This window comes from Vollenhovia emeryi, unplaced genomic scaffold (genome assembly GCF_000949405.1).
Source record: "Vollenhovia emeryi isolate VEMERY1.0 unplaced genomic scaffold, V.emery_V1.0 DF939169.1, whole genome shotgun sequence".
Lineage (NCBI taxonomy): Eukaryota > Metazoa > Arthropoda > Insecta > Hymenoptera > Formicidae > Vollenhovia > Vollenhovia emeryi.
Window position 1 is genome coordinate 291,220 of NW_011967197.1, and position 27,334 is coordinate 318,553.

The window sequence follows — 27,334 nt, forward strand, 5'->3', positions numbered from 1 at the left end:
GAGGGCACTGTGGTGTACAGACTTGCGGCATACCAGGCATTTTTTGGGGCATTAGGCCTTGCTGGGGCGTTGTACAGATAAAGTAAGATAAAGCAATGCCCACTGGGCACTCGCGGGCATTGGCGTACAAGGTTTTTGGTCGGCGGTTTCCCCCTCGAGAAGTCACGACACGAAGGCGACTATTAACGCTGGATCACGGAGAAGTAAGCTCGCCGGGCGCCGTACCAAGTTCGGTCAGCACTCTCTCGACGTCCGTCTTCCCGTCCATGTAATACTGTCCGTGGCGAATCAAGAGCACGTGTCGCACGGCCTTCGACCTCTTCGTCTCAAACTTCTCGTTGTACTTGTTCTCGTCGTTCTCATCGGTTATCTTCATCGGCTTCACCAGGCTCTTCGGATCTCGTCTGCAAATGCAAACGCGACGTAAGTACCTTTTCTTTCTCCTTTTTTTTTACTTTTGACACGAAACGACTTGGCGAGAAACACGCCGTGTCGCAATACAAGATTATTATTTTTACCCTGGCTGAGGTGATACTTTTTCGCAGTAAATTTAGAATAAAATATTTAGACCCTAACACCCTGTCACGGCTCTTGGTCCTTTATTCCTTCAAATTTGTGTTTATCACATGTGAGCCATTCGAATTTTATTAATGTATAAATGTTTTATTCGGCAACGGTAGAGAAAACATAATAGATGAAGGCAGAACGAGTTGTACGGCTGGAAATTTTGCTCTCAACAATCCTACCGGTTGGATCAGCCCTTTTGATTTTCTAAATAAAAGAACGCACGCTGAATCGTCTTTTTAGATCAGTACGGGAATTCTTTAACTTGTAATCGATGCCTTTCGGTATCGTTAACTAGCGACAGCCAATGGCGAGAACGATCTTCGAGAAAGACGCAGATTTTCATTGGCTGTTCCTAGTTAACGTTATCGAAAAATCTCGATAACAAGTTACAGAATTCCCGTACAGGGCCTAAATTCCGTACACGATTACCGACGACCATCGATACGTTAACGACGTTTGCGCAGCTTTTCTATCATGTAGAAAAAGCTGCGCAAACGTCGTTAACGTATCGATGGTCGTCGGTAATTGTGTACGGAATTTAGGCCCAGCGATCTAGCTGGTCAATGGCTGCGTTCGGCAGAAAAAGCTGCTTTGCAACTGTTGTAAAATTCGTGAATCTGATTGGTGTGGTCTCTTACTCTTGAGTGAATTTAAGTGCATACGCCAATCAGATTTCATGCATTTTACAACAGTTGCAAAGCAGCTTTTTCTGCTGAACGTAGCCGTTGTTTCGTCAATTTTAAACAAAGAGAACTCTGCTTCCAACGATCCTACCTTTGGAGATTGGAAGAGTCAACTCTTCCAACTCTTCAAACAAAAGGATACATGCTGCACCACCGTCTCTTTAAATTCTTTTACTTTTAAACGGTGATCTAGCGTCGACGCAATCACGCAATCCCCTTAACCAGAGGTTTACCCTTCGCCCCCCCGAGGTTCCTCGCGCGAAACGAGGGAGCGAACGAATCGAACGACAGGTCACCTGTCCCAGTTGTGGTCCCACTTCACCGAGGGGGTGTAATTCGTCGTCCACGAGTTGTGGACGTGCAGCGAGCTCGCGTGGTCGGACTGCGCGTTGTAATAATACAGCAGCGCGCCGCTCACCGCGCCGAGCCCGAGGGCCCACTTGTGCAGCTGCGAGACGGCCGGCATCCCTTGCGTGCGTGTTGAATGCCGAGTACGTGAGAGAAACAAATCGAGAATCGAGAACGCCGAACCCAAACACGTCGAGCGGCGGCGGCAGAGCGACCTAACCTGACCTAACCTCACCCTTGCGTCGCGGCGGGTCGCTGCTGGCTCCACTTCCGGGGCGCAGGACGCGCGGCGCCCTCGAATCCTATCGCTTCCTGTCTCGCGCGCCTCTCTCGACACCCGTCGAGATCGATCGAGAGCCGCGTCGCCAGTGTCGCCTCTTCCGACCTTGAGCACGTGCGCGCGCGTTCGACACTGTTCGACACGCCAGGATCAAACGACCGGGCGGACGAGTCGAGTGTCCCCCGTCAACGTGGATCCTGCCGGACAGCGTCCAACAGCGCCGAGGCCCGCCCGTTCTTTCTCGCGCGCAGCGCGCGCCCCTCCGTCGGCTGTAACTCCGCTCGCGCGCAGGGCGTTGTGCAAGACAAGGTGGTGTCCGGGTACAAGTAAAAATTTCGCAACACCCCGCGATGCTGACCCCGCGCTTCGAGATCACGCAGACCGACGCGGAGGTGACGATAGTCGTTCACGCCCCGTACGTGAATATAAAGGACACGGAGGTGTACGTCGACGGGACGGACTTCCGCTTCCTCGCCTCCCCGTATTACCTGCGGTGAGTATCGGCGCGAGTCTTCCGCGTAGGCTCCTAGTTTCGTCCCCGTAATCGCCTCGCGATTAACGCGATCCTCCCGCAGGCTGCGGATGCCGGGCGCGATCGAGGAGAACAGCACGTCCTCCGGCGACTACGACTGCGAGAAGGGCGACTTCACCTTACGTTTCTCCAAGGTCAACAAAGGGGAGCACTTTGAGAATTTGGACATGATAACGACCCTTCTGGCGCCGCCGAAGAGCGCGGGCGCTATTATACCCAACATCGAAGTGATCGGCAAGTCACGGGAATGTACGTGGGTATAATTGCATCACCGCCGGCATTCAATTGGCGCTTTCCAATCTCAGGTAATCCATCCGCGGCCTCGGCGGACATCTGCGAGGGCAACGCCTTGGACGATTCCGGAAACGAATGGTTTGTACCTCAGGATAACGTTCCGGAGGTGCAATTTCTTGTAAACTCCCCAAAGTATGGCTTCGCTAACAAGAAATCCGGAATTTTACATGCCTTCGAGGTATGTCTGTTTACTTTTCCTTCGTATCGTTAAGCCTCGCTGAAAGCGCACACGATAAATCGCCCTTACTTCGTTTCGATCAAATTCATTGCGCTGTTGACAACGGGGGAAAGTCCCATGTTATGAGAGAGGATCCTAATCCGGGACAGCTGGGTCTCTGTTCAATTAATAGGCATTGTCGGTTGACTCCACCGTGAATTTGTTTGCCGTTGGAGCGAAATCTGTTTAGTGGAAAATTGATCGTTAGATCGTGTGGTCATTGCGGAAATACGATTTGTGGTTGAATTTGGGCGTTGAAAACCTGCTGGCTCATACTAGAAATCTATGTCATAATAGAGTTAGAGGTAAAGTGTACATGACAAATCTTCCCGTACCTTGTTTCAATCAAATTCATTGCGCTGTTGACAACGGAGGAAAGTCCCATATTATGAGAGAGGATCCTAATCCGGGACAGCTGGGTCTCTGTTCAATTAATAGGCATCGTCGGTTGACTCCACCGTGAATTTGTTTGCCGTTGGAGCGAAATCTGTTTAGTGGAAAATTGATTGTTAGTGTGGTCGTTGCGGAAAAAAGATTTGTGATTGAATTTGGGCGTTGAAAACCTGCCATCTCATACATAGAAATCTATGTCATAATAGAGGACTTTTCTCTCTATACGTTTTATGATTCCGTATATTTAGGCAGCGTGGGTCAAGGATATAACGGATCTTCCCACGCCTGACACAACCCCCGAGACGGAAAGAAAAACTTTACAGCAGCAGCGTGAACTAAACGACTTCTGCGAAAACCACTATATAGCAGATCTCGTGGAGGTGGAAAACATTAAACCTTGCATAACGTATGCGGCAGAATGGGACACGCTACAGAAAGACCAAGTCGCGTTAAGCGAAGCCGAGGTCGATATATTAAAGGAACTTCCAAACAGAGAATATTTATTAGACTCCAAAGACGTACAAAAATTATGTTTCAACGTTATCGACATCTTATACGCCAGTTGCTACAATCACCGGACAACATTAGGAGAAAACACCTCGGAGAGCAGCTGGACCATTAATAAACTGAGCTCTACCTTATGTTGGTTCCAAGTACGTTTACCAATGAGCGAAGCCTCTTTTTTTTTTAGCCAAAAGAGCGCGAACGAAATCAAACTATATCGAATATTTTCAGAATTTCACTTCTCTAGACGAAGTTATAACAGCGTGCATTCGAAGATCGCTTTGTTATCCGATTTATAGAAATTGGGAACTTTCCATCAAGGTGTTTGAGGACCTTAAAATCGTCCTGTCGTTAGGTCAGTATAGATTCGAGCGTCAAATGTCCGTACATTCTTATTCCTTTATTACCTGAAACATGTGCATTCGTAGGAAGGAAATACATCGTTAAACGCTTCTGCGAAATACATAGCCTTTTCAATGAGTCGTACGAAATGAGATACGTACTAAACCAGTTGTACATAATAGACTTTTTAATTTGGCTGCAAACGTTACCTGAATCCGTAATAGAATCGCTTCATTCTGCGTTAAGTGAGGTAGGTACCTACTTGAAGAATTTTGCAAACATTCATTTAGCACCTTTCTTACCTTGTCTTAAGACCGTAATGGACGGGTTGAGATCGAGATTAGATTAAAATTTGACCAGTCAGAGTAAAGTTTAGTGACTTTTACTCTGATTGGTCAAATTTCAGTCTAATCTCAATCTAAATCCGTAGTCTGATACGGGCTTAAATGAATTCCCGAAATGGGTTACCAATCATCTCGTATTGGATTCCTTCACTCCGAGTTTTCAACCTTTTCAATCAGTCTCTTATAAAATCGAGGCATGAGTTAAGAGCGATCACATATCGATTGCCACACAGCCACGCGTTACCTGCCCATGTATATCTAAATTCTGATTATTTCATAGATTCATCCGAACAAAGCAAGCATGGGATTTCATTTAATAGAGCTGGAAGTGGCAACTTACTCCGTTCAAGAAGAGGACTTTGTTATAGAAAATACTATTCACAAAATGACCGACAACATTGATCAGATGACCCTGAACGATAGCAATCAGGAGAAGTGAGTAGAGAATCGTTGCTCTGTTACTTTCTTGCCGTGGTAATATTCTATATATTCTGTATAATTTTATTTTGAAGGCCAAAGAATGTATACCATGTTAACCAAAAATTTTTTAAGTATTTGTAAGTATTTTTATATATCTAGCTTGATTGTTAACAGTCGCTGTTTAACACATTTGTACTTAATAGGCATTGATATTCGTTGTTTCTATGTACATATTTTTACTCGCTGGGTATTTTTATGTAACATATTACCATGCCTAACTTCTCGTATTACATACTGTATAAAATATTTACTGTGTATAACTACTGTTTGGATTTTTGCAAACAAATTTTCATCGTATCACAGTCAAAAACATTTCAAACTCGCGATATATCGTTTAAATAACAAGAAGCTTACGAAAATTCTCATAATCGAGCAATTGGCCAAGAATTTTTGGATCCAAATAGTATTTGAACCTGAGTTCCCAAATTTTTTTTTTGTGTCCGGATACTAATCCTGGGAATGATAGTCTTAACAACCGAATAATATGCACGATTGAAGCATTACATAAAGCACTTTAATACTAATTACTCCAATGTATTACTTACTTTTTTTAAATCGTTGAATGTAAATGCAGATTATCGAGCAGTTCAAGTTCCACGGACAGCAGTGACTCTGACACGGACTCTGACAGTAATACGTCAAGCAGCAGCAGTAGCAGCAGCAGTTTAGATTCGGACGATCTAGACGACGAGCCCAAATGAATGAAAAAAAGTTGATGGCCCCCGATGATTAATCATCCACTTGTTATGTGATGTGTAATGCAACCCGGCAAATTAAACATCGACTTCTGTAATAAGCATATAATTTTTTAATTGTCTACTAACAAGGGGCAGTGTAATATGCTGTTATTTTTTGTATATTTACATATTCATTATTTTATGCGTATGCTTCGCCTTGTACGTGTAAGATCGTGATGTTCAAAGATAATCTTCCTAACTAATTCGTTAACGAATTGCGTTAATAAATGCATCTGGATTGTGATAAAAATAATATGAAATCAATATGGTTCTCATTAATAAAATTATATTTTTTAAGGAACCTTGAGACTTATTTATTCAAACTATCTCAATATAATTAAGTAATTACCGAAAACACCCTTTCGAGGAGTAATCAGGTAGGAATTTGTGGATTCCTATGGTACTTGAATAGGAAAGTATAACAGAGAGAAAATGTAGAAATATATTCTCATTAACAAGATGCTGTTTTAAAAAAATGCGTGAGTTTATTTGCTTAACTTATACTCCATCCAAGAAAAGAGTTTACTGTAATGTTCAATTAATTTGTCTTGCATCTCCTCCTTATCGGCCTGATTATTCGTGTTGATCGGCCTGGAGGACTCAATTGTACTTGAACCAATATTCTGCGGATCGGTGGAACTCTCAGAGTGGCTCTCTTCTGGCTTCGAGAAACTCGTTTGATCGATATTAGTACGATGCTCCTCGTTATTGTTGGTCTAAAGATCAAATTTATTTTAAAGTTAAAATGTACCGAAATTAAGTGTTAAATTGATGCGCCATTAAAAATGGACAAATAGAGGAAAGTCCTATTAATTATGAGATAGGCTCCTAATATAAGACAGCGGAGTTTCTGCTAAATTAATAGGCATCATCTGTTGATTCCACCATGAATTTATTGCTCTTGGAGCGAAATCTATTTAGTAGAAAATTCATTGTTAGATTGTGTGATCGTTGCGAAAAAACTTTGCGATTGAATTTGGGTGTTGAAAACCAGCTATCTTATATTAGAAACCTATTTCATAATATAGAACTTTCCTCTAACGACGATTACTAATAATGGAGAAAAACACTTTACACGACGGATTTATAATATGAACGCGTGTATCGCGTGCTAGAAATTACCGTTGAGTTGGAGTACGTATCGTTAATCGTTTCATTTCTGTCAGTGATATCGTTATCTTCGTAGCTCCTCCAATAATCCAACACTTCGCCGTAGAGTCCCGGTTTCTCGTCTTTGTCGAACGTGTACTTCTGATTAACATTCTCTTCATCCGCGCCCGTCTTCGTCGTCTCCCAATCGTATTCTTCGGAGCTTGTTACACGAGAATCTGCTTCCTTAAAATTCACGAGAAATTTTACTATCAATCATCGAGAATTTAAGAATAATGTAAAAAATAATAACAAATTCTTTTCTCTCGGCTGACAACAAATGTCAATTAATACCGGCCACGAATCCGTCGTTGATGCTACGTCGACTTCAAAGTCGAGATGCCCGTGAAAGCCGGGATCGCCAGTCTTCAGGACCAAGTGCGTGTACTTCCTCGTCTTCCTGCTGTTTTTATGTAAGTGCGGCGCGTACATAATTATGCGTAATGGTAAAGCGTCCTCCCCGAAACTCTCGGTGTTCTCCGGTGTCGTGTTCCTATCTGCAAACGATTTATTAGAATAATTAAGACAATTAACACAGGATCGTCGATCATTATTGTCGCCTAAACGAGCGAATTGTTTCGTCGATAGACGAGACTCCTTTTCTAGGGGTCCGATATTCTTTCGCGTTTTCGTCATTACCTCGAACCTCGTCCGCGAGATCCGTCGTCGACGTCGTCTCTCCGTCCGCGGGCGTCGAATCGCTCTCGGCTTCATCGGTCGCCTGTTCGTCCAGCGATAAGGTGCGATCCCCGTGATTACCCTGCTGAAAATTTTTCATAATTTTTAATACATTTTACGTAAATTTCAGAATTGTTAAGATTGTTTCAATAATTTTATAATTTTTTCCAAGAGTTTTCAGGTTTTTTTATACAAGTTGGAACACTTTATAAGTGCCGAGAAAGTTGCTATCTTTTCTAGAATTTTTCATATGTATAAATTCTGAAATATTCTGAAATTTTTCACTGTCTATAATTTCAAACATTTATATCTCATCTCTCCAAAAGTCGATCAGTGGATTATCACCGATTAATTTTTTGAAAGAGAATATTCACATATATAAAAAATTCTACAAAAAGAAGTGGACAATCTCAGTATTTCTGAAAAGTGTACCAATTCGTGTCAAAACTCTGAGAAAATCTTTCACCAGGGTAGCTGGAGTGGGCGAATTGTCCGCCAGCGAAGATCCCGCCTGCTCCGTGGAATATACATCCCGCTGCAGCTCAAAGGTCGTGGCGGTTTCGCTGGAGGTGGAAGTACCACCGCTCCATGAATTCGTCGGGTCTTCTTGATCCGGCGTACCTTCCGCGTCCGGACGATCCTTGTCGAATCGGGACTCAGTCGCGCTGTTATTGTATCGATAAGTCGTGGACTCCGTCGGCGATTCTGTCGAGACAATTAGACCGGCGTCGTTCGTGATTTCCTCGGGGAGGCTGGAGGATACGCTGCTCGCCTCGCGCTCCTCTTCCGACGACGAATCTTGGCGTAGGGTGGCGTTCTCCAGACTCCCGGTGGTCCACGTTGCCTCGACGTTAGCTTCGGTCTTATTCTGCGTCGAGTTCGCATCTTCCTCGTCGGTTACCTTCCTTAATTTCACGACCTGCTCCTCGGGACTCGGTACTCGATAGACACCGGGCTGAAATAATATATAAATGTTTTCAAACTCAAATAAAACATTGACTCAACATTTAAGCAAACTTCTTATAAACATATTATTTTCGCCAGGGATTAGAGGAAAGTCCTTTGTCGTGAGATAGGATTCTAATACGAGATAACAAGTTTTCAATGTCCAAATTCAATGGCAAATCTTTTTTCGCAACGATTACGCGATCTAACAATCAATTTTTCACTGAACAGATTTTACTCCAGGGGCCATCCACCATGAATTCATGGTGGGACTAACAGACGACATCTATTAATTTAGCAGAAACCCCGCTTTCTCACATTAGGAGCCTATCTCATAATAGGGGCCTTTCTTCTGTGTATACAGAGAAAATGTGCTCACGTCACATCCGCCGCACGGGTCCTCCTCGTGCGTGGACAATATAGCCGCCTTCACGTAAGGATAGTACAGGATACTCCACGGCACTAGCACGTGGTACGCCAACTTCCCGCATCTAAAATCATGTCCACCTAAAGTAATCAAAACTGGAAAACCGTTTGATATTGGATCGTTCCTTTAAAAATTGCGGTCTAAAAGGCAGGCTTTATTCTTCAGCTCAAAACCGGAGGACTCTTGTCGCCGGGGGAACAAAATTACAAACTTAAGATTGAAAGACTGAAAGAATTTGTAAATAAAAGTGACAAATACTATTTGGATTAAAACGTCACGTTTCTTGCCTCATAAAAATACATAAGACACCGCGTTACTTACAGGATGGCACCAACGTATCTACTTCGGTGTCTCTAATGTTATCAAATTGTCTACAAGGACGCGCTTATCTCCTCTCGCGAGTAGATCCGAGAAAGCGACGGCGCGCGAATCAGTCGGTGCGCGTGTTCCATGTATATAATAAATATAATATATATTAATATAATATAGAGAAAGACAGAGGTTTCTAATGTGAAACAGCAGGCTCTCAACATCCAAGTTCAATCACAAATCTTCTTTCGCAACGATTACGCGATCTAACAATCAATTCTCCACACTAAACAGATTTCGCTCTAAGGGCAATGCATTCATCATGGAATCAACTGATGACGCCTATTAATTTAACTCCGCTATCCCATATTAGGATCCTATCCCACAATAGGGGACTTAATTAATAAAATCATCGGGTCGTTCTCTCTCTCTCTCTTTTTCTCACCGATCGATGACGACCACTTGGTCCCTCGACGCGCGGAACCTCTCCCACATACGAGACTGCGGATCGTCCTGCAAAAGGATAATCTCCGATCCATTGCTCCTGAGAAAGTCATGCCCCGCGAGGCTGTCCTCGTGCTTCGCTCCAATCGCCCGCCACGCCTCGATCTCGTCGAGATCCTCCTCGCTCCTCTCGTTCTCCGCCGAGGAATCGGAGGCCGGGCTTATCGCGAAGAACCGTATGTCCGGGAAGCCGGACTTCCGGAAGCGCGAGCTCAGCAGCTCCAGCCTGTGGGTTCGATGGAAAAAAAAAAAGAACGAGACAATTAAACGCGGCAGGCGAGAAGAAGCGTGGACTTTTGATTCCTCGCTTACATGACCGCCTGCCGGAAGCTGTACCGCCACGCCGGGTCCAGGAAGGCCAGCACGCTCACATAGCCGAGATGCTCCTTCCACGCGGCCACGACGCGGCACTGCTCGAAGTACGGATCCTGCTCCTCCTGGCGCTCCTGGCCCGACCGGGGCGCGCGCGAGACACGGGAATGACAGCTCGCCAGCGACGCGGGGCTCGCGAGGAAGAGCACGGCGAGCGGGAGCGCGACCTTCGCGGCTAACATGGCACACCACTAATCGCCGATGACTTCAACGGACCATCGCCCGGGTCGGAAAGACGGGAAACGCGCTGACCCGCGGGGTACGGCCGGATCGCGACCGAGCCGAAAGTGATTCATCGGTGGATGCGATATAGGAGGAAATACTTTGAATACTTCGGTATCGCGTGTCCCCAACGGTGGGAGGGGAAGGGGCGATAGTACGTAACGAGATAATACAGAGTTTCGACGGGAAGGCGCGCAGATTACGTGCATTTACGTATGCACGTGTGCGCGCGCGCGCGCGAGACCCAGCCGAGAGATTGACCCGGAATTGACCCGGAATCGCGTCGACGCGATACGCATGGGGGTCACGCGGAAACCGCGGCGTTTTCCTGCCGTCGCGTGCCGCGGAACATCCCTCCCAATCCGTCCCTTCGCGGCGGCACGAGTCGCACGCCTAAATGCATACGGATTTCTTTTCCCTTTTCTTCCCCGCACGCTGGTCAAAAGGGGGAGAGAGCGGGAAGCCGCGGCACGTGGCCTCGCTCGAGGAGAGAACTCCGCGCTCCGCCCGGCGCGGTCGTCTGACGGTCAGCGCGAATTAACGTTAATAGGAATTGACGTCTGGATCTATTCGCGGCCCGCTGGCCGGCGAGTCGCAATCGGTTCGTGCTCGAGGGGGCCAATCGGGCCGAGAGGGCAGCCCCGCGCGTGGACCGCTCACAGACACGCGCGGCGCGCGCGTCAAGGAACCACGGGCGTAACAGAGGCCCCCTTGTCTTCGCGCGTTATGCTCTTTTACAGCCGGCGATGCTTCGCCGCGTCGTCGCCAGTAACGTCCACGTCCGCACGCTCGAGCGGCCCGCGCGATTCTCTCCGGTTTCCCTCGCGGTTGCGAAAGCAATGGCCGACCCTTAGGGCGAGCAGCCCTCATCTCGCGCACAAGCAGTCGTCCTCTGCTTCCCTCCTCTCGGCCGAACGACGGCAAGAGGATGCGTTCCCTCGTCGCGGTCCCGCTCGCCTCCGATCTGTAAATAGATCCGCGATAATAGAGCGAAAGCTCGTCTTCGAAGAGATATCGCTGGATATCACTGGTGATCGTTAAGCGTAACAATGGGATTCTCCAGAGTTTTACCGCTGATAATCGGGGTGCTCTCTTTATCTTGGGATATCACCGGACGCCCCGACGACGTCGACGGAGGCTCGAGCGATAGCCTGGAGATCGGTATGAGCGATAGCAATGTCTCGTCGACCCTCCCGGGCCAGCATTTCAACCAGACGACGAACGGGGATCAGCGTTACTGGTACGAGCACCTGGACGACGCCGACAGGATGCTGAAGGGCAAGACGGACATCCTGTCCCGCCTTTTGAAGATGCACATAGACCAGCTACGAAATAAGACCGAGCAGGTAGACCGAGATCTAACATGGGTAGCGGATCTAAAATAGCAATATATAATTAAGCCTCGCTCGTATGCAAAAGAAAATAAATATGCAGAGGCCGAAAATACGAGCGATGAAAGATTTTGTCCTCAAATAGCTTACGGTTCATTGCCGCATGGCGGAAAGAACGAATCTAACATCTCCTTTACCCCCTTTTTGTCCCCACTCGAAGTTGTAACACGCGACTTGAGAGAAGTCGAGAGATCTAGGCACGTCTAATCGCGAACGTTCCCAATTTTTATCCGAACGCGCTTCGGTACCAGGTGGAAATGGTGTTCCTGGTGGACGCGTCCGGCTCGGTCGGCGCGGACAACTTCCGCAGCGAGCTCAACTTCGTGACGAAGCTGCTGTCGGACTTTACGGTGGACGCGACGGCCGCGCGGATCGCTCTGGTGACCTTCGGCGGTCGGGGCTGCGTGTACCGCAACGTCGATCAGATCTCCAGGCGCGGACCCAACGACCACAAGTGTTACCTGCTGAACAAACAGTTGAGCAACATCACCTACAGCGGCGGGGGAACTTACACGCGCGGCGCGCTTCTCGAGGCGCTGGTAAGCACCACGTGGGACTTTCCCCGTTCGCCAACGTCGCCTTTCGGCAACAAGGCGCCCTGGCGAAAATTTTAAATGAGAGATGCTGTTCATATATTATTTACGAAGAGTCTTATCGATAGTTACATTGTTTGTGAAGAGTTTTGTCGACGGTTACTCCGTTTGCAAGTGCGTTGCAAACATCTGGTTACCCAAGTAGAACATATTAGTCGTGAACACGTCAAGATGGCATCACCCAGTCAGCAAAATATCAGCGGATTGGCAGGAGACTTGTCAGAAGCCCGCGCCAAAACCATCTGTCTCCGCATTTGGCTCTTGTTTAGGCAACGGAGTCCGTAAAACATACGCTGTCGACAGATTGTCGGCGGAAATCGAACAGGTCAGGTTATGTGGGCAGACTTTGTTGTATTTCGTCTGCTGACACGCTGGCGACATGTCGATAAAGTAATAGTTGAAAAGAGACAAAGAATGAATTAAGCTAAGCTTAAAGTTAAACAACGACGGTGAAACTGGACCTAAGACATCAGAATGTAAAAACGAACTTGTTTTGCAAAGCAATGTTAATTCAATGTTACACATTAAAAATAAATTGAAGTAGTATAAGATAAACATAATACATGACTGATCATGTAATCTATAATAATTATACATCACGAATATCATAAAACAGCAATCTTGTGACGTAAAATTCATCATTTTAACGTCGAACGCTTTTGTGATTAACTTGTTCTACTTGGGTAATTCTTTACTGACAATAACATTGTACAAACACTTAGAAAACTATAATGGAAACGCCATTGTATCATTAAACGCAATTTGAACACTTCCCAAGGAGAAGAAATACTCTGATGGAAAAATTTTGCTGAAAACGTAATGAAATTTGCTGAAATTTGGTTGAAAATCTCTTGCAATTGACCCAATTTCATTATCATTTTAGCAATTTCTCATTAAAAAATTTATTTTCAGTGAAATTCTGCAAATTTCATAATATACAACATTTCTAAAAATTTTTCACTAATTCTTAGTAATATTAATTAACTTTCATTTAATTTCGCAGTATTCCATTGAATTTCATAACGAAACTTATGATTTATTTTGAAATGGTTTGAACAATTGTTTCTCCAATAACATTAATTTCACTTTTCATCAATTTCATTACATTTTTAGCAAAATTTTTCCATCAGGGTAGTCAGGATGATGTCAATTTGATGTCATATTGACCAAAATTTGACATAAACTTGGCCAATATGACATCAAATTGACATCACCCTGACTCTTTCTTCTCCTTGGGTTGCAACTGTGAACATGTCACAAGCAACTCCACGTTAAAATTTCTATTTCACAGGCAATTCAATAAATGTTTCAAATCACGTATAACCGGTCGTTTCCGCTGTTCGCAAGGCAATCCTCGAGAAGGGTCGCAGAACGGCGAGCAAGGTGGTGTTCCTGATAACCGACGGCTTCAGCAACGGCGGGGACCCGCGGCCCGCGGCCGATCTGCTCAAGAACACGGGCGCGACCGTGTTCACGTTCGGTATACGCACGGGGAACGTGGAGGAGCTGCACGACATCGCCAGCCATCCCGGATACACGCACAGCTACCTACTGGACAGCTTCGCGGAGTTCGAGGCTCTGGCGAGACGCGCCCTGCACCGCGGTGCGCGCCTTCCCGTTGCCAAACCATGTCGCATATGCCGCTTTATGAGTATTCCCCAGGCTATAGCGGAGTCGGGTTGAAGCTCATGAGCACCCTGCGAGAAAGACTCGTTGATCGCCTCGTTCATGTCGAATTAACGTCGATCTAACAGCCTCGACGAGTCGATCGACGAGTCCATTTCTCGCCGGGCATGAGAATCGCCAAGCGCCACCCCGTAAGGACGTGGGCGTAGAGAGAGTTGATTTTAAGTGACGAGTCGGATGCCTTTCGCAGACTTGAAGACCGGGCAGTACGTGGCCGTGACTCTGCCAACCGACTGCAACGGCCTTTGCTCGGAGAGCGCGGCGAACCGAACCTGCTGCGACCAATTGGCGACCTGCACCTGCGGTACCGCGACCGGTCATTACGCCTGCATCTGCCCGCCCGGCTACTTCGGTTCCGGCCTCAGAGGCTCCTGCCAACGTAGGTTGAAGCGTGCAAACGCACCTCGACCTGTCGATCATTCACGGCGATTGACTCGCAACTCGTTACGTCTTTTTTGTTCTTCTTTACATTTCATTTGCAATTTAGACAACGCACCTTATTCCGGAAGGTCTTTCTTTGTGCGACAGCTTGCCCGAACGGAACGTATGCCTCGGGGAACGCCTCCGGAGACTCCACCGCCGCGTGCGTACCCTGCCCGGATGCGAATCACGTCGTCGTCAAGGTGCCCGCGATCTCGGTGGTCGACTGCGTCTGCGCCTCCGGGTTCTCCACTGACGGTTACAAGTGCGAGGGTAATTTATTACGCACGCGCTCACGACCCTTGCAAAATGTAGTGCCCGGGAACGGAAGTAGCACTGAATAATTATTCAGAGTTCAGTAATTGAATCGTTAGAAATTACCGCCCGGTTAGCAAACTGTTGAGAGATCGGCATCAGATTCGCAGCAGTTTCATCAGAAGCCCACACCAAAACCACAGCCAACTGTGGCCGCATTTGGCTTTTGTTCTGGCAACGGAGTCTGTGAAACATACGCTGATCAACAGATTGTCGGCAGAAACCGAGCAGGTCCAGTTGAGTGAGCAGATCTTGTTGTATTTCTGCCGACACGCCGGCAACACGTCGAATATATCGGTTCCTGTATACAATCTGCAGTCTTTCTGCATTCAAACTTTGTAGCGGGCACTTGACGAAATCTGTTCTGGCAGATTTGGCTATCTGGGTGACGTACAGTAATTTTCTAGTAATTATTTCGCTTACATTTCTGTGAGGGGATAAACCTTAGAACTATTGGTTCGTAAATTCAATTCGGGGCGGACGTGCCATTTTTCAGCTATAACGTGCCCGAAGTTGAGAATCCCGGGAAACGGGTATCTGGTGAAGGCGAGCGCCTGCAGCAACGTGGTGCACGCGGCGTGCGGCATAAGATGCAGGATCGGTTTCCATCTCACGGGCGACAGCATCCGGCTTTGCGGCAAGGACGGCAATTGGTCCGGCAACGAGCCGCAGTGCTTGCGTAAGTGAACAACCGGAGAACGTTCGAGCGAGGTGATCGAGTTCACCTCAGTTATACCTTTCGCAGTGAAGACGTGTCCGGCTTTACGCGCGCCCACGCACGGTCGCGTCAAGTGCGAGCACGACGAGGACTATCAGCACCAGTTCAAGGAGAACTCCAGCGTGTACCCTATCGACACGCGCTGCCAGTTCCGGTGCGACGTCGGCTATCAGCTTCGCGGCAGCAAAGTGCGTAACTGTCTACCATTGTCCCGTTGGGACGGCCTGAAGGTCACGTGCAAAGGTAAAAGAGCAGGACGACGTTTCCATCGTTCTGTACTTATTAGAGGAATTAACAGAAGCGTCGTGTCTTACGGTAGCTGTGAAATGCGAACCCTTGCCGCTAATCGCGAACGGCGACATCACCCCGGAGATCTGCACCGGCCCGGCGAAGGTGCCCTTCGCCACCAACTGCACGATCGCCTGCGACGAGGGCTTCAGCCTGGAAGGACCGATCGGCAGATCGTGCACCGGACGCACGGGGATTTGGTCCCGGCGTCACAGCGTCAATCGTTGCGTGGGTTAATGTCGAAATCAAGCCTTTTTGCGCGAGAAACATGAATTTAGTGATTAAAATCTCGATCGAATTACCCGTAAATTAAATCCAAGCTTGCGTGTTTTCGGACGTAATGTACAGACAAGACACCGCCCTCCATGGAGTGTCCGGCTGAGATCGTGGAGGAGACTGCGAAGGGACAGAACTACGCGTACGTCAACTGGACGGTGCCCGTGGCGAGCGACAACGCGGACGCGTCGCCCATCCTGTGGACGAAACCGCACGTTGTCCTACCCTGGAGGGCGAAGATCGGCACGCGCGTTGTTGTGTACGTGGCGCAGGACGCGAGCGGCAACAAGGCCAGATGCAAGTTCAAAGTTAAAGTCCTCGGTAAGCCGCCTGGTTTCAACCAAGCCCGGTATCTACGATCTGACGAGCGCGTTACGTCTCAAGGGGAAATATTTACCTCTCCAAATATTTCTTCGAACGTTCGCAGACAGAGAGCCACCGACAATCGAGAATTGCGTCGACCCACCGACGTTCTATACCGATCTCGGCCTCGCGAACGTCACGTGGGACGAGCCGGTGTTCTACGACAATTCGAGGATTTCCGTGCACGTCAACCAGAGCCACCAACCTGGAACGGTCCTCTTTTCGCTCGGTCGTACGAAGGTCTTTTATAACGCGACCGACAAGTACGGCAATCGGGCAAGTTGCGTGTTGAACATTACTGTAGAAGGTGCACATCTTTTCGTTACGAGTTGTATTCATAGACGCCCGGGGAAAAGAAGCCATATATCCAATTTTATCTAATTGTAACAAATAATGGTTCCAGATGCGTGCGAAAGTCTGAAGACACCCGCGAACGGTCGGTTAAACTGTTCTTCATCGGGAGACCGTGACAGGCAATGCATCGTAGCCTGCGAGGACGGCTATGACTTTGCGATCGAGCCAACGAACCTCAATATCGTTAACGACGAGCTGCTGCTGAAGTGTAACTCGAGCAGTCGCACGTGGGAAGGTAATCATCTGCTGGAATGTTCAGGTATTTATGTTGAATTAATTTATCGAGGATCAGCAGTCATTTGGCATTTCAAATCACACGATTACATCCAGAAGCTATCATTTCTTCTGCCGATTAGAAACGCAAACGCCGGAGACGATCTCGCAGGAGGGGAACGTGATATTGCAAGGCAACGGGAGCGCGATTTGCGACAATCAAACTGTTCTTCGCGAAGTGAGCTTATATCTATCACATAACATATATCTATTTGTAGAAATAGGTGTATAATTTTTTGTTTCTTTTAGTTGAGCGATCGCGTTGCTAACGACTTGAAATCGAAACTGCTGGGAATATGCGGCAATGACATCGAGTGCAATCTGATCAGCTTCGATCCTAAGTGCGAGGACGCTCTTGCGTCGTCGAAGTATTTCGAGGACAACCTAATAAGAAGACGAAGATTCGACCCTGGGTACGGACGAGTTCGATCCACCGATATCTCCAGAGATACCGAAACGATAATGCTCGAAAGATTGAAACGCGTCGCTAGATCGAGTCCCGATCCGAGTAAAAATAATACCAGATCTAAGCGGAAAAAAGATAGAATAGAGATCAAGTTCAAGTTTATAGGTAAGATATGAATCTCGGATTTCCGTCCACGAGATAAGACGCAAAGGAATCCCCCGTAGGTAGAATAATCGAGGAGAACTTTGACAATCCCAAACGGGGCGTGCAGAAGCTGAGGGAGAAGATCGACGCGATGGCACAGGTGGGCAAGCTGGACTTGTTCGATAATAGAACCAACCAGGAGATCGCGAGGCTCGCTCTGAATCTGCATCTCGTGTTCAAGGAGCCGCAGGACCTCTGCGATCCCGGAAGCGTGCTGAAGAGACACAGTTGCGGTGAGCGCGAAAGAAGACGCGCGTGTTCATATGAACCGGAAGCACACCAAGAAACTTGAGCAGTAAGACTTGGGAATTTCAACTAGTCGGAGTTTTTAGCATTGCTTAAGCTTCAAAATGACTGCACTTACGTTCTCGACAGTCATCGGTCATCTCCCTTAAGTCTTAAGTTTTACTGCTTAAGTTCTTTCGTGTGTTCGGGCCTTTACACAAAAATCTAACCGTACGTTAAGTAAATACCAATTCCAATATTTTGTCTCTTCAGTTAAATGTCCCGCGGGCACTTTCTACAATTCCTCTACCAGGACCTGCCAGCCGTGTCCGTACGGACAGTACCAGAACGCGGCCGCTTCGTTGACGTGCGTGCCTTGTCCGGAATACACCTTCACCAAGAGGATGCACGCGAAATCATTGAAAGACTGCATTCGTAAGAATTCCTCGCGCCGGAAACACCAGCCTCGACGTCGTAACCCTGTTTGAAATAATAGAATACGATCAAATACGTTACATTAGATTACACGCAATTTCAATGTAAATTAACAGAGCTGGGACTAGGCAAACGAGGCACTTTCAAGATTCAACATAGGGCCAAAATTTCGACTCGGGCCGGTTCGGTAAATTAATAAGACACTTATTTATTGACATTGAAATTGCAAATTGTAATCTAATTGTAATCCGATCGTATTCTATCTAATATTTTAAGCAGGGAATACGTTTCCCTTTCTTTCCCTGCAGCCGTGTGCCGACCAGGATATTACTCTCGGCGCAAACGCTACCACGGATTGCGTCTGGGCACGGAGCCTTGCTTCACGTGCGACATCGGCTTCTATCAGCCAAACTACGGACAGAGTCAGTGCTTGCCGTGTCCGCCGAGCACGACGACGGAAACGCGCGGCTCCGCGGACGTCAATGACTGCCTGCCGATCCGCAACGAGGAAATCGACGACTGTCGAACGGATCCGTGTTTAAACGGTGGTCGGTGCCTACGAGATGAAAACGGCTTCGTTTGCGAGTGTCGCGAATATTACGTGGGCAAGTCGCTTAATCACAATTGTGAGACGACAGCGTCGTTCTTTTCACCTAAATTTTCTTAATGAAGTAACCGAATTAATCAAATTGTATTAATAATTTACAATCTCTCTTTTACATTGTCCCGGGATAAAATTAATCTGTTGCCGTACGCGGATTTATACTTTCAGGCTCGAAATGCGAGAGGTTCAAGGATCCGTGCGGCTCCTCGCCGTGCTTGAACGAGGGAGTGTGCAGGGCGCAGCGGTATCCCGACGACTCCGTGACGTACGAGTGCGCGTGTAAAAGCAGCTACATGGGTGCTAATTGCGAGGTACGAGAACGTAAATCAGATATTCGCAACGGAATGATAAGATCCGGATTAAGTAACTCGCAAATTAATTCTCGCAGATCTACGTGGACGAGTGCTCCACATCCCCTTGCCAGAACGGTGGGAGATGCGTGAGCACCGAGAACGACTTCGCCTGCGAGTGCAGAGATGGATTCGAAGGTATGGCCTCCAATAACTGATAACGTTCATGAGAGACGGCGTTCTCTCTAAAAGTCAATCGGTGCAATGTCGCTGAAAACAGTGAATGTCCACTAATTCACAGTTATAAGTAAAGAGAGTTTACGAGAGATCTCTTTGCGTGCCGTTTAGGTCAATTCTGCGAGGTTCCGGTGGACCATTGCGAGTTGACGCCCTGCGAGGAGGGATCCGCGTGCCGTACCGTCAACGATACCTGGCAATGCCTCTGCAAACCCGGTTTCCTGGGCCGGCACTGCAACCTGCTACCCTGCGACTGGCTGCCGTGCCACGCGAACGCGATTTGCGTCAACCTCGCGGAGGGGAACGCGACGCGGCGGAGTTACAGGTGGGTAGTAGTCCGCGTAATTTCACGCCGCGAAACGTGAGATCCCAGGCTCGATGTACGATCGGTCCAGGTGCGAATGCCCCGACGGATACACGGGGGAGGACTGCGCGACCAAGATCGATCGCTGCGAGAGCTCGCCTTGCCTCAACGACGGACGCTGCATCAGCCGCGTGCGCGATTACATCTGCGAATGCCCGGTTCCTTTCACGGGACGCGACTGCGAAACCGGCAAGTTGAAACCTCAGTATCTTCTGCAATTTCATTCGTCGATTTCCTACTTCGTAGAAGCTTCTTTAGTCTCTTCCTTAGTTTTGGATAATAAAAATAGTACGGGGAGTATTTGTTAAAGACTTTTGACGGTCGCAGAACTGTCGTCCGACTATGTGATGCACTTCGCCAAGTCCGGCACGACGGATTACGTGGCCATCAAGGGACCCGCGAGGGATCTCCTTCAGGTAAGTCGAGAGAAAATCGGTAACGGGCACGTTTCACCGAATTCGCCAATTGCAGCTGTCCGTTTGCCTGTGGTTGCAATCGATGGACACTTTCAATTACGGCACGGTATTATCGTACGCCACGACGTTTCACGACAACGCCTTCACGCTGACGGATTACAACGGGTAATTACTCGCCGGAGTTCAGTGTGTGTCTCGGTGAAGAACTCTCCCGGATGAAATGTCGTTGCAGATTGGTCTTGTACGTCAATGGGGAGAAGGTCGTCACCGACGTTAAGATCAACGACGGCAACTGGCACTTCCTGTGCGTCGCTTGGGAGAGTGAGCGCGGTTCCTGGCGCGTGTATGTCGATGGAATCCTCAGAGACAGCGGCGTCGGCTTGGCCCAGGGATCCATCGTGCAAGGTACCTAATGACGCAATCGTCAAGAATCATCTCTGTACATTTGGAGCAAAGCGTAAAGGCCCGGGCGTTGTCTGATTCAGCCAACGGATCCCTCGTCATCGGGCAGGAACAGGATCGCCTGGGCGGCGGTTTCTCCGAATCGGAGGCGTTCTTAGGGCGGCTCGGCTTGCTAGACATGTGGGACGTCTTTCTGAACGAGAACGACGCGGCGAGACTGTGGAACACCTGCGAGAAGTATCACGGGAATCTCGTAGCCTGGGCGTTGATACCGCAGTACATTCACGGCGACGTTGCGGTAATTACGCGTAAATTGTCAGGCCACGGAGTCCTCCCTCTTCTGAATTTCACGACGATGTCCTGTCTTCAGATCTTAGCCAGTCCATTTTGTCGCGGCTGCCCCGTGCCCGCGGTGCCCTTCAAAGGTAACATTAAACTGAGCGAGGATCTGTCCGAGGTGACGTACTACTGCGACAACGGATACCTGGTGCGGTTCGGTGGCGAGGAACTTCGGTCCCTCGAAAGGAAGTGCCTCAAGCACGGCCAGTGGGAGGGACACGACACGCCGATCTGCACGAGTAAGTTCCCTCATGATCGTGTTACAAGGAAAGGCAAGGAAGAAGGCCATTGTCCTGCAATCGTTAACCGGAATTGCGATCCGATTTAATCGCGAGGCTAAAGATCCCGGGGTAAATAATTCACCGATCCCGGTTTCTGTGTTCGAAGAAATCAAGTGCGGCTTCCCGGGCTACTTCCCGCGTGGCCGTATTCACGGAGACTCGTACTCGTTCGAGGACGAGATACACTATTCCTGCGCCGAGGGCTACGAGCTGCGCGGAAATCCCCATCGCATCTGCAACTCCGACGGCAAGTGGATCGGGCTGCCTCCGATCTGCATAGGTAACAGGGCGTACGGGAATTACCCAGTCAGCAAAATGACAGCGGATTGGCAGGAGATTTATCAGAAGCCAAAGCCATAGCCATCTGTGTCCACATTTGGCTTTTGTCTTGGCAACAGAGTCTGTAAAACATACGCTGTCAACAGATGGTCGGCAGAAGTCGAACAGGTCCAGTTATGTGAGCAGATTTTGTTATATTTCTGCCGACACGCTGGCAACACGTCGTATATATCAGTTCCTGCATGCAATCCGCAGTCTTTCTGCCTTCAAAATTTGTAGCAGGCATTTGACGAAATCTGTTCTGGCAGATTTGGCTGTCTGGGTAATTTACGATATCAAGATCGAGTATATTATAAATGCGATTGACGCATCTCGAGGTTCGACGACTTTAAATGTCAAAGCGTCTTTCTACAGGGACGACGTGCAAGAATCTGCTTGCTCCGGAGAATGGAGATATAGAGTACATATTGGAGGAGAACGAGAGGGACGATGTGACGATATTACAGGTACACGTCCCGTCGCGAAGGGAACGTCGTGGCGTTAAACGTCCTACATTTTCGAGCGGACTGTTAAATTATTTCAGGCCGGGCAGCAGCTGGAGTTCAAGTGCAATCCCGGGTACCGTTTAATAGGAGAGAGATACTTGACCTGTCTGGAGACCGGCGTCTGGGATCACAAGAGGCCGTCTTGCGCGCTCTACGGATGCCCTTCGCCAGGACAGTGCGTTCTTTAAACATACCTTGACTCGCTAGTCGATATTTTTATCTTTTCATGATCACTGAAACATGCAAATCCCGCTCTTTTATCTCTCTAGTTCCTCGAGATGCTAGTGTTCCGCTTAAAAAATATAATAATGCGGTCATGAAAGGATTAAATAAAATTATAAATCTGTTAAAAGATCACGGTAGTTTTGTTTAACCGACATTTGAGAGCTGTCCAACAATTCTGTGAGTGTAGAATCGAGCACGGCTACACCGTCCCTTCGAATTCCGGCCGGACTTCCGTTCACGATCCGGGAAATATGATCTCTCGGGACCACGGCGACCTCTCCGAAAGAACGTATCGCTACGGCGACATCGTCGGATTCTCCTGCCATCGCGGCTACAAATTTCGCGGGAGTCAAAATCTGACCGAATTGGCGGAATTCAGGCTACAGTGTTCCGCGAACGGTACCTGGACGGGCTTCATTCCCGACTGCATCTCGCGCACGTGTCCCTGGCCCGGTCGCGTGACAGGCGCGAGGCTCTTCCTCAGAAAACGGGACAATGTTACGATCGAAATTCCGATGGAAGGTACCGCGTCGGTAGCCGATCGAAAAGAAATGAGAAGAAGCGAGAGCGACGCGAACTGGATCTCCCTGGAAACGTTCGTTTCCGGCGCGGAGATCACCGTCGTCTGCGATCCTGGATACGAACTGGTCGGAGACCGGGTCAGAATTTGTACCGAGGAAGAGAGGTGGTCCTCGACCTTTGCGTCTTGCGAGCCGCGTAATTGTCCCGTCGCGGAGCATCCGATTTTTAAATTTTTCAAGAGATCAGGGAACGAAGCCGTCTTGGAGTACAGCGGAGGCAACGTTACGCGCGCGTACGAAGACTTCGAGATCTTCGTCGAGGGAGACAGTTATGAGCGACGAATAGTCTTAACGTGCCGAAACGGCGCGCAGATGAATCTGCACAGGTTGACCGTCAACGAGACTATTTCAAATGTAACATGGACGTGCAATGAGATTGCAAAATGGGACGTTTTAAATTTATCACTGACTGAGCCTGCACTTGAACAGCTGCTGAGCGATTCGACAGATGTTTGCGATAGATCGTGTGCGCCTCCGCAAGTAAGTTTTCTAAAAATGTCAACGGACGGTGTCAATATCGATTGCAAAGAATGCAATGTGAATAAATAATCAATGCTCGTTACATGTAAGGACAAATTGAAGAAAGTCAAAGGCCGAAATACGAACGAGAATGTTTAAAATCTTTATAATCAACGTCTCCGACCCTTGCCAGAGGTCTTTTGATCTCCCTTACGATTTGTACTTTTAACTCGCGAGTTCAATTTTTGCTTGTCTTTGTTAATTCTGTCTACGTAAAACCTTTTTAAACCATGTAGTTTACTTTTTCATCTCATATTCGTTACTATAATGATTTGTTGAAAAATACTTGTAATTAATACAATCAAAACGTCCACAATGCATTTTCTACTAGTGGACAATAAATTTGTTCAACGATACATCCTTTATTGCTCGAAATTTGGCTTTTAACTTTTTTCAATTTGTTTCTAAAATAATATAATTAGATATTTTTAAGTAAAAAATAAAAGAGAGATTTTTCTCACGCAATATTTTGAAGCTTCGCGCTCCTAAAATAAAATTCTAATTAATTTCAGATACCGGAATACGGATACATCGATGATGGCAACAACACTGGTGACGTAAACGATCGCAGAGCCATCAACAGTGTCGTGACTTTCAAATGCCGTCACGGATACATCCTCGAGGGTGACGAGCGATCTATTTGTTTATCGAACACCAGGTGGTCCGCTATACCTTCCTGCAAACGTATGTTCCCTCCGCTTTAAGTAATTTATGAAAGCTCTCGGATATCTAAATTCAAAGTGCCGAACGTTTCCAGCTGTGACGTGCGAAAAACCGCCGGTTCTCGCTAACGCGGTGCTGAGGAACGACGTCAGCGGAACTCGCAATTACACTTTCGGCAATATGATCTCTTATCAGTGCGTTCCGGGCTATCGTGTATTCGGGCAAGCGAGTCCGAGGTGTCTGGGAAGCGGGCAGTGGTCCAGATTGAATGGCAGATGTTCGAGTGCGTATATGTAAACGGAAAGCCCGCGGATCGCGTTTACGGAGCGAATTTAAATCTATCTAAATCGCGTCGCTGTCACTTGCAGAAATATCGTGCGGCAAACCGCAGATCCAGCAGGGGGTCGCGCTCTACGGCCGTTCGTACTTGTTTCAAGATCAATTGACATACGTGTGCCCCGACAATAAAAAGCGAGGAATGATTGCGTGCCAAGCCGATGGGAAGTGGAGCGAGTTGCCCAAGTGTGACGGAAGCAGGGGCATGTAGTTCGGAGTGGCTACACGAGGGATTTTATGCAACGCCTCGTAAAGAGGGGGAAACGACACCTCCGCCTTTTGTAACAACACACATGTTTTTCCTTTTTATTTCTTTCTGACCTCTCGTATCAAGACTCACGGATGTAATATAGAAAACGTAATTACGCAGTCTTATCACGAAATAAATAATTCAGTTTGGAATTTCCGGGTACATTATGCGATATGCGGTAATACCTTATCTACAGTGATTTCTTTTTTCACGCGCGATTTATCGAAACGTTTAATTTTAGGACATTGTACTTCGAGTACACACTTTTGTTTGTTCTTTTTTTTTGTTTCGTTTTACTGGAAAAGTTGGTGTATATCGATACAAACAATTCTTATCTCAAAAATTGGCATTGCACGTTCAAGTAAAACAGTTCCATCGATACTGGCCATGAGAGATACTTGGTAAGTTTAGTTGTACATTTCGTTTGTGTCTCGTGCATAACGGGGGAAATAAGAGAGAAATCAAATTTCGCAATAATATACAACGGTGTTGTGGATAAAGTACCTCGTACATATCGTTCGACACCGTACGACGCGTTTTGGTACAAAGTATCGTTCGGGCATATTATACAAACGTATTTGCGTATCACTACACTACCTGAGGAAGAGCAATAAAGGTAAATATGTTGTGTGAAAATAATTTCTCGTATATAAACGCTGTATATATCAATTTACACCTAATCTTGATGTCATAAAAATGGAGAGCACCTTCGATAAAATAGATTCATTATTAGCATGGCTACCTCAGACGGAAATCAAATTACTAACACGTCCCACGGAATTACCGAGACGTAAAAGATTCTGTTAAACAATACAAAATTGTCATTGCCCGTTATTGTTTGCCTCACGCTAATTTTCGCTTTATAATAATCTCTACTCCATACAATGGAAATTAAATACCTTAGTTGAAGAGACCGTCGTCGGACAGTCTGTCCAAAAGATCGGCTTCTTTCAGAACAAAGCTGTACGCGAATCTTATATAGACGCGGATAAATACATATCCTAAATGCTGTAAACAATTCCTCCGTAAATTGAAGAAACAGAAACTTTAGCCACCCTAACACAATTGCTTGTCTAAGTTGAGAACGATCCTTCAAAGCTCCGTCTTCGAGCTACCGCTAAGGTACTTGGGTTTAAGCTCCTCAATTCGTTTGATAAAGTCCGTCTTCTCTATACAACCGTCGCAGGTCTGTTCCCAATCGTTCAAGATTTTTTTTAAGTCGCGTACCTTTAGCTTCTTCAGATTTACCGTATTGAGATCGATCTGTTTCTCTGAAACAAAATTTTCAATTTCGCATTGGACGCTTGACCTTCTATTTCTTTTCCATTGCCGCAAGAACGACGAGAATGTTAGACGTACCGAATCTCAAGTCGCATATTTGAGCGTCCCTTTTCTTCAACTTCTCGCAGATCTTATCCGCGGGCATAGACCATGACAGTGGTTTACTGAGCTCGCCTAAAATACCAGTGGCAGATTCCTCTAAACCACCTAGATAGTAGCACTGGAAGCACACGCGACAATTGCGATTATTTCGAATAAACGACCGATGCCTACACCAATTTCGTCCCTGAGCTTATACTTACAAATCTATTTTCTTTTGATTTAGTGCCTTTACAGAATTCTCGAAACTTTGCCTCGATCTTCTTGGGGTCACTTTTAACGTCTGCCGTCAGTGTCTGACTGAACTTGTCCACGACGGCGACGCATACTGCAAAATCATATAGGAAACGCCATCAAGTCTTGCGTCAAACCTGAATTTAAAGATACACGTCCGAGAGATTCTCACCTTCGCAGTCACCTTCCTTCAGCGCCGTAACGGCGCATACAATTCCGAGAAGTACGGAAAGTAGTACTAGCGACGTGCCCATCCTTCCGCTTTTTCGCTGTTCTGTCAACAACAATAATATACTCGTTAAAATGTTAATAAATATTGATGTACTCAGCTAACTCGCGTGCAAGCTTTCAACGTGTCGAGCACATTTGTCTCTGTCACAAAAGCGGACAAGAGGAAGCCAACCGAAGCGACTCTTAAAACGTCACCGAGTTTCGTCACCACCGTAATATTTCCGCCAATGCAGATTGTGACTCAACCGACCTGATATCTTCCTCCGGTATTGACAATTAGAAAAAGGAGTACGGAGCCAAGTCAAACCGAGATCGAAGTTAATCCGCACTGGTATTAATAATAGAGACGGACACGAGGGCCGACTTGAATTAATCGAAGCTCGATCGAAGCCACAGCGCGATCACGGGATCACGACGTCCCTGCTACTCCCGGGTGTCCCGGGAGACGCGACGTTCCGAGCCTGCTCTCTGGTCAGACACCATTTTCGCAGCGAGGCCCCGCTGGCGACGGGACGCCGGCGAAGATCAGGTACGCGGGGATCACCGACGGCGAGGGAGAAGCGCCAGGGTGCTGACACGCAGGTGTGACGCGATACGCGCCCCCGGCGGATGTAGGTTATCTCGCGGGCGCCGCGCGCCACGTACCGTTGCGATCGGCTCGGAAATCGACGTGTTCCCGATGCGAGGCCTCCGTCGTTCGGCGCAGCTGGGTGACTCGGGCGGCGACTTTAATTCATCCACACGGCACGGCTCCTCGGCGAAGGATCGACCTGCCCGCACGACGAGACACGTTCGCCACCGCGCTTCGCGACACGTTGGATTCTGTCAAAGACCCGGAGTCCCAGCTGGCGCGCGCCGATTGGTCGTGACGTCACCGCGGGGGC

The 27,334-nt window shown here is 47.6% G+C and overlaps 5 protein-coding genes across 9 annotated transcripts in view; 2 read left to right on the forward strand and 3 right to left on the reverse strand.

Annotated features, from left to right (window-relative positions):
• Nucleotides 1–1,825, reverse strand: part of LOC105563958 (serine/threonine-protein phosphatase Pgam5, mitochondrial) — a 4,840-nt gene extending 3,015 nt beyond the window's left edge. Inside the window, exons 1-2 of the mRNA XM_012015988.1 lie at nt 1,547–1,825; nt 226–404 (exon numbers count right to left, since the gene is read on the reverse strand). Of these exons, the coding sequence (XP_011871378.1) occupies nt 226–404; nt 1,547–1,716 (349 nt within the window). The 5' untranslated portion in view covers nt 1,717–1,825. The remainder of the gene's footprint in view (nt 1–225; nt 405–1,546) is intronic.
• Nucleotides 1,826–1,976: 151 nt separating this feature from the next.
• Nucleotides 1,977–6,022, forward strand: LOC105563957 (protein SHQ1 homolog). 4 transcript variants are annotated; one of them, XM_012015985.1, is made up of 10 exons: nt 1,977–2,136; nt 2,168–2,371; nt 2,454–2,659; nt 2,716–2,882; nt 3,563–3,967; nt 4,050–4,173; nt 4,247–4,410; nt 4,785–4,939; nt 5,017–5,061; nt 5,559–6,022. In XM_012015985.1, exons 2-10 carry the CDS (start codon nt 2,229–2,231, stop codon nt 5,683–5,685), a joined length of 1,536 nt encoding a protein of 511 aa, XP_011871375.1. In that variant the 5' UTR covers nt 1,977–2,136; nt 2,168–2,228; the 3' UTR covers nt 5,686–6,022. The 4 variants fall into 4 exon arrangements, with proteins under 4 accessions (XP_011871375.1, XP_011871374.1, XP_011871376.1 ...); XM_012015984.1 differs by having other exon boundaries at nt 1,977–2,371; XM_012015986.1 differs by having other exon boundaries at nt 1,977–2,371; nt 2,454–2,644.
• A 161-nt stretch (nt 6,023–6,183) lies between these two features.
• On the reverse strand, nt 6,184–10,447 carry LOC105563963. Of its 2 annotated transcripts, none has more exons than XM_012015993.1 (8): nt 10,046–10,447; nt 9,675–9,959; nt 8,873–8,984; nt 8,015–8,503; nt 7,510–7,630; nt 7,165–7,367; nt 6,844–7,056; nt 6,184–6,437 (listed from the first exon to the last, which is right to left on the reverse strand). In XM_012015993.1, the coding sequence occupies exons 1-8, from the start codon at nt 10,285–10,287 to the stop codon at nt 6,207–6,209; spliced, it is 1,896 nt and encodes a 631-aa protein (XP_011871383.1). In that variant the 5' UTR covers nt 10,288–10,447; the 3' UTR covers nt 6,184–6,206. The 2 variants fall into 2 exon arrangements, with proteins under 2 accessions (XP_011871383.1, XP_011871382.1); XM_012015992.1 differs by having other exon boundaries at nt 7,510–7,633; nt 10,046–10,446.
• A 426-nt stretch (nt 10,448–10,873) lies between these two features.
• On the forward strand, nt 10,874–24,757 carry LOC105563961 (sushi, von Willebrand factor type A, EGF and pentraxin domain-containing protein 1-like). The gene is made up of 32 exons (XM_012015991.1): nt 10,874–11,673; nt 11,970–12,257; nt 13,659–13,914; nt 14,188–14,376; nt 14,526–14,690; nt 15,229–15,411; nt 15,478–15,693; nt 15,770–15,970; nt 16,087–16,335; nt 16,442–16,684; nt 16,781–16,990; nt 17,088–17,182; nt 17,254–17,575; nt 17,635–17,847; nt 18,113–18,274; nt 18,583–18,879; nt 19,047–19,189; nt 19,267–19,366; nt 19,517–19,730; nt 19,801–19,958; nt 20,097–20,185; nt 20,241–20,350; nt 20,418–20,590; nt 20,671–20,885; nt 20,958–21,165; nt 21,314–21,487; nt 21,901–21,992; nt 22,070–22,206; nt 22,444–23,317; nt 23,869–24,040; nt 24,114–24,302; nt 24,388–24,757. The coding sequence occupies exons 1-32, from the start codon at nt 11,377–11,379 to the stop codon at nt 24,564–24,566; spliced, it is 6,813 nt and encodes a 2,270-aa protein (XP_011871381.1). The 5' UTR covers nt 10,874–11,376; the 3' UTR covers nt 24,567–24,757.
• Nucleotides 24,641–27,306, reverse strand: LOC105563960 (mesencephalic astrocyte-derived neurotrophic factor homolog). The gene is made up of 5 exons (XM_012015990.1): nt 27,096–27,306; nt 26,392–26,493; nt 26,189–26,313; nt 25,965–26,106; nt 24,641–25,876 (listed from the first exon to the last, which is right to left on the reverse strand). Exons 2-5 carry the CDS (start codon nt 26,471–26,473, stop codon nt 25,698–25,700), a joined length of 528 nt encoding a protein of 175 aa, XP_011871380.1. The 5' UTR covers nt 26,474–26,493; nt 27,096–27,306; the 3' UTR covers nt 24,641–25,697.
• Nucleotides 27,307–27,334: the final 28 nt, after the last annotated feature.

Bases quoted from the DNA above. Each gene is read 5' to 3' on its own strand.
- LOC105563957 (XM_012015984.1), top strand. From the start codon at position 2,229: ATGCTGACCCCGCGCTTCGAGATCACGCAGACCGACGCGGAGGTGACG. The intron at 4,940-5,016 runs GTGAGTAGAGAA...TTTATTTTGAAG, and splicing joins AACGATAGCAATCAGGAGAA to GCCAAAGAATGTATACCATG. The intron at 5,062-5,558 runs GTAAGTATTTTT...ATGTAAATGCAG, and splicing joins CAAAAATTTTTTAAGTATTT to ATTATCGAGCAGTTCAAGTT.
- LOC105563963 (XM_012015992.1), bottom strand. From the start codon at position 10,287: ATGTTAGCCGCGAAGGTCGCGCTCCCGCTCGCCGTGCTCTTCCTCGCG. The intron at 9,960-10,045 runs GTAAGCGAGGAA...TCGAACCCACAG, and splicing joins AGCTTCCGGCAGGCGGTCAT to GCTGGAGCTGCTGAGCTCGC. The intron at 6,438-6,843 runs GTAATTTCTAGC...TTTGATCTTTAG, and splicing joins ATACGTACTCCAACTCAACG to ACCAACAATAACGAGGAGCA.
- LOC105563961 (XM_012015991.1), top strand. From the start codon at position 11,377: ATGGGATTCTCCAGAGTTTTACCGCTGATAATCGGGGTGCTCTCTTTA. The intron at 16,991-17,087 runs GTATTTATGTTG...TCTGCCGATTAG, and splicing joins TCATCTGCTGGAATGTTCAG to AAACGCAAACGCCGGAGACG. The intron at 21,166-21,313 runs GTAAGTTCCCTC...CTGTGTTCGAAG, and splicing joins CGACACGCCGATCTGCACGA to AAATCAAGTGCGGCTTCCCG.
- LOC105563960 (XM_012015990.1), bottom strand. From the start codon at position 26,473: ATGGGCACGTCGCTAGTACTACTTTCCGTACTTCTCGGAATTGTATGC. The intron at 26,314-26,391 runs GTGAGAATCTCT...ATGATTTTGCAG, and splicing joins GAAGGAAGGTGACTGCGAAG to TATGCGTCGCCGTCGTGGAC. The intron at 25,877-25,964 runs GTACGTCTAACA...ATTTTGTTTCAG, and splicing joins AATATGCGACTTGAGATTCG to AGAAACAGATCGATCTCAAT.